Source organism: Cynoglossus semilaevis, chromosome Z, assembly GCF_000523025.1.
Source record: "Cynoglossus semilaevis isolate Cse_v1.0 chromosome Z, Cse_v1.0, whole genome shotgun sequence".
Classification (NCBI taxonomy): domain Eukaryota; kingdom Metazoa; phylum Chordata; class Actinopteri; order Pleuronectiformes; family Cynoglossidae; genus Cynoglossus; species Cynoglossus semilaevis.
The window spans coordinates 13,593,847-13,604,702 of NC_024328.1; the positions used below are offsets into that span (position 1 = coordinate 13,593,847).

Consider the following 10,856-nt stretch of genomic DNA (forward strand, 5'->3'; position numbering starts at 1 on the left):
CGAAAAAAGGTGAAACTTATCACGTAATAACGTAAAACTTATCACGAAATAACGTAAAACATCACATTACGTAAACGTTTTTTTTTCTCAGTGTGGCAGCAATACGCTTCCGTACTACGAAGGAGCATTTACGGATCATTAAAAGGTAAATGTTTGGTTGCATTTTATTAGAATTCAAGGATTTTTTTTTGTGGTAAAAAACAAAACAAACAAAAACAAACAAACTCACCCGTTACATTGAGAGTGATTAACACTGCCACAGAGGCTGTCTTTCATCCGTCCTCACTTGGGATTGGCTGTAACATTTTAACAGGATGAATGCTGAAATATGATTGGACGGATGGCAGATTGCCGTTCTTAAAGCGACAAACCGCAGCATATCAGCGCGATTAGCAACTTGAATAAAATATAAACACACACACATAGATATACATCATACACATATACATCGTCCACCTGTACTGCACATTAGTACAAATATGTTCCAGAACCACCCTGAAGACCCGGGAGCTCCATCCTAACTTGCTGCTATTGTGGAACGTTAGTCCAGTGTACCTTTGTCGAATTCTTTGTAAACTGAAGTATTTCTGTCTTTGACCGTGAAGTACCAGCTCCGTTTGAATACAACACATTATTTCACATTTTTCCAGTTCGTATTTTGTCAGTTATCTCTGGATGATTTTGGGGGTGTTCCGTGGTTTGAGCCTGAGAGACATTTCCCACAACGCCTCCTCTGCCAAGTGATCGCTGAAGCCGTTAAAGAACAAAATGATGTCGTTACTGGGCTGCAGAGAGTACGGACTGGAGAGAGAGAGAGAGATTTAATTAATGTTAAACAGAAGAGATCATGTAAATAAATACTTGCACGACTGCCGTCCTCTTACGCTTGCTGGTAATTTTTTAAAGTGCACAGGATGTTGAACTGTTGCCACCGTTTCGAAAAGTTTACTTTTTTTCCCTGCGATGTCATCAACGTGTCAGGATTGCCCAGGTGAACAAAGGTCAAATCCTGCAGGATCAAACCCCTAAGCAGACATTTTGATCAAAATGTTTTAAATGGACCAGGCAGGGCATTTATACATAGTGGTATTCATACGTACAGGTAAGGTATACAGGGAGGTTCCACCTCAGCCAGAGCTGCTCTGTACGCTCTAAAGGAGGAGGAGCTGTCAATCAAAGAGCTGAGTTCTTCTAGAGACTGAGAAGACAAACATACATCACTCTGTATGAACTCTTTCAGACTTTAAACCATTATAAGTATCTTAATATGTGAGAGGATTTTTCAGTATGCCACATGACTAAAGTGAGCGCTAATTTAACCTATCAGGTAAGTTTAATTCATGCTTTTTAAGGTCCCACGGGCCACAAAAAATGACTCGGTGGGCCGCATTTGGATCCACTGAATCCACTAATACACCAAGTCAAGTTGACAAATAATAAAAACAAAAAAGGTAGACACATGTTGTCTGTGTTGTTAAAGTTCAGACCTCAGCTGTGCTTCTCTGCCAGTCCAGACGCCGTAACGGTGCAGAGTCCAGGGCCGACAGGATGGCTAGATACGAGTTAAAGTTGTTCAGCTTCCTCAGGTGCTGTAGATACAAAACAGAGCAATTTGTCACTGTGAGCTGTAATTTCACTAAAACATAAACATAAATTATCCTCCATTTTCCCAATCTGTGTAACTATTCCACTTAACTCTTCCCTAAATCCTGGACCTAATGCGGGTCTGTTTACCTTCATGATCTTCAAGAACTTAAGCATTAATTTCTCCCGGTCCTGAGGTTTTTCCTGAAGGATGATGACCGAACGCACCCTGAGGAAACGTACACACAGATGTACAGTACGCAAACAGAATACTATAACCATGTGTCAAAACAGTAAAATGGTTTGTAGGATATTCACCAGAAGGACACGTTGTTGAAATGTTGGGTGAACTCGGTCAGGTTTGGACTCTTCTCTTCGTTCTGCTCCTTAGACCACATCAACACCTCTGGACGCTGTTTGTGGGGGAGTGGACGGGTGAGTGACAGGCGGGTGTCAGTTAAGAATAAATATCTACAAGATAAGGGACGTAACAGCTTGTACCTCAATCTTGTAGAACAACTGAGAGTCCATCAGAGTCAACTGTTCAGCGAGATCCTGACTCCGAAAGTCCAGCAGAGTTTTTGGTCTGAGGAGAATATAAATATATATATATTGAATATATTGATGCAGGTTAATGTTGCACTACAACCCAAAGTGGTCAAATTGCTTAAAACCACAGCTGCTTTGCCTGAACCATTCTGTCTCGACCCGTGGTTCTCAAACTGTGGTATGCGTACCACAGGTGCTCTCTAGTGGTACATGGGGAAAATTCATATTTTCACATTTCCATTTTCAATTGAATAAATCTGAAACATACCATGTACATTGAATACTACATTTAAACATAAACATCTTTATAAACATTTTTAAACATCTCTCCTGTGGTGGAAGCTAATAGTGAAGGCCTATGCTGCTATATTCTATTGTTGGTAATCATAGTGGTACTCAGAGAGATCAATGTTTTCTCAGGTGGTACAGAGTATAAAAAGTTTGAGAACCACTGGTCTAGGCAACACATATCAAACTCAGGCTCGGGGATTTGGCCTGCATGATCATATCAAATGTGGACTAGAGTTGGCTTGCTGGTATATACTGTAGACTCTATATATTGGCAGGAGTTGTATGTTAGAGGAACAATAATATAAAAGAATAATAATAATAATGATACTAATTTAAACATTATTGAACCCATATTTGGGAAAATCTTGTGTTAACAGAAGATCTGCTATTACAAGCATGTGGTTCCTCTGGGATTTGAACTCAGAACTCTCTGCTCTCTCCTTCCGAGGCAGGCATGCTAACCACTACACAATGACCCAAATAAGAACTTGGTGGTTTTCCATGCCAGGCTATAATGTCTAATCACAATTACCCCATGGACAAATACCATGTGACCATAAATCCCATTGTGAAGACTAGTTGTTCTGAAACTATGATTCATATGCCACTTTTGTGGTGATTCGGCTCCCTCTGGTGGCACAAGAGAGAGGGCCAGGGCATTTGAATGTTGCCTCTTTTGAGATGGTTAAAGAAAATTACAGTCATGATTCCAGACTGGAAAGAATGAAACACATGTAGACTACCTGGCGGTAACACCCCTGGCTGCAAGAGGGCAAGTAGACAAAGTGGAACAACAGTGCCATTTTAGTTCCAGTTTTGACAGGACAGTGGAGCGCAGAAGGTGAGCCAGTCCCAGCTCTCCATCCGTCAGATGTTTGAACACCATGTCGGTCAACGACTGCAGTAGGTCTGCCTCCAGCTCCATCACACTGCAGACACAAAGACAGGTTTTTGGTACCTGACAAGTCAGAAAGTTCCATCGGTATGTATGAAAATGTGTGTTTAAAGTATTTCACCTCAGTTCGTCCACCACTCTGACCAGCAGCTGGAACGTGTTTTTGGCAGCGTTTATCTCCTTAGCTCCGTGTCCACTGCAGAAATGTCGATATTTGCTGATAGTTAAAGAGTTTGATAGCACACTAGGATCAAGTTAGGTTATATATATCAAAATAATTTCTCTTTTGAAGTGCATTTAAAATATCCAAGTTCAGGAGAATAATATGTAGATCATCTGCATACATAGGTACTTTCATTCTACACTCTCTGTAGTACTCGTTCAGTGAAAGGATATCTGTGCTGTAGTTTGCTGATGACATCCAATGGGCTGATGAAGGTCCTGAAGGTCGCGAGGAAGGCTTCACAATAAAGGTCAATTTCTACAAGAAACAAATTATAGACTTGAGAATACTTTGAATAAGGGTATCCAATAATATCGGCCAACCGATATTAATGGCCCGATATTAGCATAATTATAATGCAAATTTTTTCTCCAATAATGAAAACCCAATAATGCTTTGCCAAATGGTACGTGCCCAAAAATTGTTTTGGGGAAAAACTGCTGTATATAAAAGTGAAAGTCACTTGGCAGCATTGGCAGCATTGCAGTTCATTTTATTAATCTATTCTAATAATCAGGAGATTGTATGCAGAATGCTGGTGCCAGCAACTCATACAGCAGTTTGTACAGATAAATAAATACTTCTGTCTCCTAGGGGGGGCATGGCAAAAAATAATTGAGAAACACTGCTTTAACTCATCTTAGTGACCACACGGCACTTAACTTCCCTAATGAATAAAGCCCTACTCTACTGTACTCTAACCACTAGGCCACCACTGCCCTGCTATATCGGTATCGGTTGATCAGAAATGTTTGGACAATATCGGCATATCGAATATCAGCAAAAAGTTAATATCGAACATCCCTAATTTGAATGCTACTAAATACTAGTGTGGAGGTGAAAAAGAAATTGAATCAGATCTTACCAGTGCTGCTGTCAGTCTCTGTTGCGTAAACCAACAGGACCTCAGAGGAGGCAGCCTTTACATCTGGTCCTTCTTCTTCCTGAGACAGTGATGGCTCAAAGGTCAGAAAACAAAAGTAAGGATGTGTACGACATCGATCAGATGATGAAATCAAATACCTTTGTCTTCATGGTGATTCTGTTAAAAATCTCCTGGTGGTCGGTCAGTAACAAGTCATCCTGCTTGTCTTTGCTCCACTGGTCACATTTTTCCTCCTGCAGACTACAGAGCAGAGACCAGTGTCACCCAGTGTGTCCTGGTACAGGTGAGTTGAACTCTAGTTTAATGGGTTTGTGTCTCACCTGTTTCTGCCTCCCTCTTCCTGGTTCTTGTCTTGGGGTGGATCGTGATGATCCTGTCATAAATACAGACAGAGCCTGTGTAATAAAAGGCGTCACTTGTGGCCCGCAACCCACAGTATAAATACACACAAATCTCAGATTCAAGGATTATTTATTTTCTCAGAGAGGTTTTACTTTCGTATATAAAATTGCAAAATGATTTTCGTGAGAGCCAAAAGCGGCTCACAATGTTTAATCCGGCCCGCTTGAAAATAAAGAAATACACAAACACTTCATGTTCAGGATATTTTTTGTAAAATTATATTTCATTAAATATAAATAATAATATGTATCTCAGAGACCGGTACTTAATTGGATAAAAACATAGGGGAAAATGGTTATGATTGTCTGACTTAACACCTAATTAGGTTGTATGCAGCCTGTGAACCAAAATGAGTTTGACACCCCGGTCTAAACCCAATAAAATTTCCACAAAACAGTTAATTTGTATTTAATTTCAAATGATCAAATTACGCATCAAAGGTCAGGGGTCAGCGTAAAAACTAAGTTGAAGCACGTGGTGAACACGATGCATTTGTCATTTTGAACTTCCCTCAGCAGCGCACGGACAGAGATGGCTCAGATTTAGTGCCCGCTAATACCTGCTGTTTCTTCTTTGGTGGTAGAGCTGGAGCAAAGGACAAACCAGGAGGGGTGTTGGAGTCTGAGTCGGGCAGCGGCTCGGTCTCCAGGTGTGTCTGCATCAGCTGGTTACTGGTCTCCACCAGCAGCTCTTTGGGGCTGTGACTGAGACCGAAGGTCTGCGGGGTCTGGTAGAACATGGCTGTGGACTGAGCGCTGTACGACGAGCAGATCTTCAGGTACTGGTGGACTGAACGCAGAGAGGAGGAGACGACAACAACTCAGACAACTCAGGGTTTCAGATGATTGGAGGATTTCTGCGTTTTACTCACTGTGTCGTTTCTTCTCAGGAAGGGGGGGCGGGGACTTCACAGGGGACAGGGGGGACGTTACAGTGTCATCGGGATCTGTACACTCTTTGAGTTCTTGGGTTGTGAGGTCAGACTCGAAATAATTTGTGGTCTGAGAGTTGGTCGTGTCTGAGTTTTGGAGACAACAAATGTTTCAGACACGTGCAGAGGCAGATGCAGAGGCAGGGAGGAAGGAGGGAGGGAGGGAAACTTCCATTTTCTTTCTCTTACCCGCTGTGTTGCATCTTTTTTTCTCAGGCAGCGCAGGAGGGATTGTCAACGGCAAAAGAATCGGGGGGAGAGCGTCAAAGCAGGAGAGGTCCGTATGGAGGAACTGGTAGTCTGGGTCTGCCTCCTGAATCACCTCTGAGTCTGTAAACACACACCATTTATTTGTAGTTTCTGACCATTGTGCGTATCAGTGTCACTACCTGTATTGCGCCAACAGGGGGCAGCAGTTTAGCACCCTCCTTCACACAGGCAGTGACACAAACTTGACATTTATTTCTGTCAGCTCGAAGGAAGTGATGTCATCAACACCCCTGGCTGGTGACTGGAAATGTGTATCTGTGTGTGTGTGTGTGTTACCACAGTGTATGACTTCAGCAGATGAGTCTGTGCAAGAAGAACGTCGTTTCAGAGGGTCGTCGTCACACTCCTGAAATTAGACACTTTTAATATTTACACGAGCTGGACCTTTAATGCAAGTCTAGTATTGAACAGATAAATCACCTGTGTCTGTGTGTTAGCTTCAGGTTCTCGTCTCATTGGTGCAACGATGGCAACCCTGCAGGGGGGTTTACCTGAGGATGAACGCTTTTTAGGAGGCAGGGCTGGAGGTCTGGAGGAGAAACCAAAACACAAGACAACAGGGAATAAAACTAATGAAAACAGAAGAATAAATATGGTATAAAGTGATTCATGTTTGAAAGTGAAAATGTTCAAGGGAACACACTCACAGAGACGGACAAAGACAGAAACACGAAGGAAAGCACCGAGACGCTATAGAAACAAAAACGGAGACGTCGAACTGGCAGGAAAAGAAAGAGACACAAAAACAGGAACAGAAAGAGGAATAGAGAAAAACAGAGGGAAGATATAGAGACAGAGATAGACAGGAGGGACACAGACGGTGTAATATACGGCATGGACGGAGACATAAAAAGGAAGAGAAACAGGAAATGGAATTTATGATTTGATATTCCGTCGAGATCCATTTAAAATCCAAATTTTAAATCCAAAACGTGTTGCATCACTTTAACTTTTTCGCTTCTACTTCCTGTCGTGCGTTCACACGGGTAGGAAGTCAGACGCCACGGCATATGTTCTTCAACTTCCTGTTTCACACCACAGCCTAGTTTGTCCACTCAGTCATGTTCAAACGTGTTACAGTGTGGTTAAGTGTTCACCTACCCAAGACCATTTAAACAGATGTGTGTGTGTGTGTGTGTGTGTGTTTAAGACCCTACCCAGGACCAGGACCCAACTGCAGCTGAAAGAAGGGCATTTGAGGTTTTGGTGGGGGGGATGTGAGTTCCTCTGCAGGACTACTGCAGCTCCAGGACTTCTGGTCATCAACATCTCCCCATTGTTCCACGTCAGGTTCTGACAGGACAGGGGACAGTGGGACACAACCGTCCTGTCTCTCTCCGGCAAATCGAACCAGATCCTGATGGACATAGGAGCAGGAGGACAGGACAGATGTCTTAGAATGGCAGGGAATGGAACATTCACAGGATAAAGGTAGAGATTTAAAAACAATATTTAACATTCGACAGGATGGAGCAATAGGGGTGTCCAGTAATATCGGCCGACCGATATTTGCATAATAATGTAATATCTGTGCCCTTAAAAATAGTTTTGGGGAAAAACGGCTGTATATCAAAGTAAAAGCCACTAGATGGCAGCATTGTGGTTCATTTTTTTAATCTATTCTAATCATCAGGGGATTGTACAGGCTAAGTGGTCCTGAGGTCGATTTCCTAAGGAACCACATATTTGCAAGGGTAAAGTCAGCTGGGTAAATTTGCTGGTAACACAAGAATTTCCCAAGCGTAGGATCAATTAAAATGTTCCGGTATGACCTTTATACACACATACACCAATTAATAGAGTGTGTATTAATGTTTAACCATAAAAAGTAATTTTCCTCCTCACGTTCCTCCTCACCTTGACCTTGTCCAACACTGCTCTGATCACCGTGGTAACACCGGCCGTCGCCTTCTCATCTTCATGGGAGATGCACCCCTGCAGGAGAACCTGGTCTGCCCAGCCAATCAGCTGAGCCAGAGACTGGTACAGACTGGTGAGACAGGTGGAGATAGTTTTGCTGTAGACGGAACAAAAAAATAAAAGGGAAAGATCAGGGTCAGAGGTCAGGTCAAATCCTGGTGGTAACTAGTCACAGGGGTCTAGTTTTATTTTTTTACCTGGTCTTCAGGTGAGGCTCTAGACGGACCAGAGTCTGGACCGCCTCCAACACGTCCGTGGAGGTACCGCCCACCAGATTTCCCACCACTGTCTGGTCCAGGACCTGTTTGTTCCCTCCAGGTGTGTCCACACCCAGTCTGTCTACCACGGCCTTGAAGTACTGCAGGGAGCTGATGACTGCCCGCTGATGGTCCAGCAGTACACAACCAGGCTGCACAGAGAAAAACGGAATGGATGAGGTCATGTCATTAACCAATGGATGGAGGTTTTTACATGAATGACCTACGACGGCTACAGAATATCTTTAGTTATTTTTAATAATTCCACCATTTGGATAAGACACGAATAAAAAACAAAAACACTGAATCTACCTACTGTTACTGTTGTTTGTTCCAGCAGTTTTTCGTCATATTATTTTATCTCAATTAATCGTGATTAATCATGAATATTTGAGCTACACTGTGATTAATCAGATTTTCCACTGTTAATCAATTTGGAATGTAGCCTTTTTTAAGGGTTAAGTATACTTTTGGAGTACTGTGTCTGGTAGTAGCATTATGTGTGTTATATCAATTAATCATGGTTAATTGAGCTCCCCGGTGATTAATTAGATTTTATAATTTTATTAATTTGCCGTCTTTTATTGTTTTGGATGTACCATTTGTTTCAGTACATATAGAGTACTGTGTCTGGTAGTTGCATTATGTGGGTGCTCTCAATTAATCATGGTTAATCGTGATAAATCGAGCTCCCCTGTGATTAATCATATTTTTACATTTTAATTGTTTGCTATTGTTAACCGTTGTGGTATGAACCCTTTTTTCAGTATGTATAATTTTTCGGGTACTGCGTCTGGTAGTTGCATTATGTGGGTGATCTTAATTAATTAATTAATTAATTAATCGAGCTCCCCTGTGATTCATACAATTTTAACATTTTAACTGTGCATCCTTTTTGCAGTACTATGTCCAGGTTATGTGTTGCGGTGTGTATTCTCTGCTTAATAACAATGGAATGGAGACAAAGACAAAGTAAAAAAGTCAAAATACTGTGATATTCCTGAAGTACCAGGGCAAACAGAGATGGTCTGAAGAATGAAGTCAGGGTGTGGAAGGACAGAGATCAGGTCCTTGGTCGAGGCTCAACACTTGGAGTTGAACTCTGTGACATGACTTGTGAATAAATATTAAACTATTCAGAGCCGTTAGCATCCACAGTGAGATTAACGACAGGAGAACTTTCTGTGTGTGTGTGTAACCTCTGAGTCTGTGGGCAGTGTTGCACTAGAAACCACACTCCTGTGGAACACGAAGTCATGTTGACTCAGGACTACCTTATAGAATCAGAATTACTTCACCCAGTGTGTTGCTGCAGAAAGAATGCCCTGGTAGAACTTATGACGTCCAGGAAGTACTTTTCTTTAATGATATCATATTCAACCAGAATAATAATAACTAAATAATATCAATAAAAACCTACAGTACTTACTAAATATTTTATCAATATGTTGTCAATTACTGGCTTGAATTTACACGAATTACGAAAATCAGTTGATTTACAAATAAACACAACCAATTTTTTTTCCAGGACAGGGCGACACCAGGGGTCCTCAGTTTACGACGTCCTCAACTTACAGCGATTCCTTGTCACGTCACCACACCCCCTAACTTATTAACTTATTTAAAAAGTCTTAGTTCCCTTATTATTCCGATGAGAAAGACGACTCTTTAAATTTGTTGGTAGTACGGCATATTTTTTTGAAACTTTTTGCCCTCTATTATGACTCACAGGCACCTGTCAGTGTTAAAATTCACGGTTCACTGTAGGACCACAACAGTCATGAGTTGAGGGCCGGCTAGTGTACAGAAAAGAACCATTCACAGTACCATTCACATCATTGGTTAATTTCGAGCGAGAAACTAACTTAACCTGATGTGATTGTATTTTGACTATGGCAAGAAACCAAAATGTCAGGGGAAAAAACCCAGGTACACATGAGAAAAAGGCTCAAACACAAAAGTATACCCAGGGATTGGACGCGTGAACTGGTGACCTCTATGCTGTAAGACAGGCGTAGTAACCACTTCTTTAACCATATGGTCTAAAATGCGTTGCATGATAAAAAATAGCAATACATTTAGGGTTCTACCAAAGCCAAAAAAACAAATTTCCTGAACATAGACCTAAAGTATCAAACCCTGTACTGCTGTGTGTACATATAGAATAATACCATGTACAGTACATCACATTCTACTGTGTGACTTTACCTTATACAGCAGTGTGTGGTCTTGTAAGTTAAGGTCTGGTGGTTTACTTCTCTGGTGGTGTTTGATTCGCTGTGCGTGCAGTTTATCCTTCAGCCTCATGGTGAGAGAGACTAAATGAGAGGCTAAAAAAGGGAAGTCATTGTCACAGTTCAAACAACAATGACAGAACACACAGAAGTGAACACTTTATATGTAGAAGCGTGTCTTCATATCACAGAGGAGTTCAGGACACTTACCTGTCTTACTGTCTGATTTAGGAGAGGTCCACATTTGACGGTCAGGTTCCTACTCGGCAGAGTGACAGATTAAAATGCTGTCGCTGTTAGTTTTCTCTTACTTTTTTCTTCTCTCACTCTGTTGTTGTCTCTTAACCTCCTTCTTTCCTTCCTGCCTCTCAATGTTGACTGTCTCCCTCTACCTCACTTCTCTATCTCTCTTCC

At 41.7% G+C, this 10,856-nt stretch overlaps 1 protein-coding gene across 1 annotated transcript; it reads right to left on the reverse strand.

Moving 5' to 3' along the window:
• Window positions 1–146: 146 nt before the first annotated feature.
• LOC103397946 (rap guanine nucleotide exchange factor 1) lies at window positions 147–10,835 on the reverse strand. The gene is made up of 23 exons (XM_008336395.3): window positions 10,653–10,835; window positions 10,417–10,538; window positions 8,149–8,360; window positions 7,889–8,048; window positions 7,189–7,388; window positions 6,452–6,560; window positions 6,308–6,377; window positions 5,951–6,091; window positions 5,702–5,848; window positions 5,390–5,619; window positions 4,749–4,801; window positions 4,566–4,668; window positions 4,408–4,486; window positions 3,716–3,800; window positions 3,441–3,533; window positions 3,168–3,353; window positions 2,086–2,170; window positions 1,903–1,997; window positions 1,735–1,813; window positions 1,488–1,589; window positions 1,101–1,198; window positions 885–1,025; window positions 147–801 (listed from the first exon to the last, which is right to left on the reverse strand). Exons 1-23 carry the CDS (start codon window positions 10,684–10,686, stop codon window positions 666–668), a joined length of 2,760 nt encoding a protein of 919 aa, XP_008334617.1. The 5' UTR covers window positions 10,687–10,835; the 3' UTR covers window positions 147–665.
• Window positions 10,836–10,856: the final 21 nt, after the last annotated feature.

What these genes read in the sequence shown, in the direction of transcription:
- LOC103397946 (XM_008336395.3), bottom strand. Translation starts at nt 10,686, where the DNA reads ATGTGGACCTCTCCTAAATCAGACAGTAAGACAG. An exon ending in ACCACACACTGCTGTATAAG is followed by an intron (nt 8,361 to 10,416) that starts GTAAAGTCACAC and finishes TTCTCTGTGCAG; the next exon opens with CCTGGTTGTGTACTGCTGGA. An exon ending in AGTTCTTGAAGATCATGAAG is followed by an intron (nt 1,590 to 1,734) that starts GTAAACAGACCC and finishes TTGTATCTACAG; the next exon opens with CACCTGAGGAAGCTGAACAA.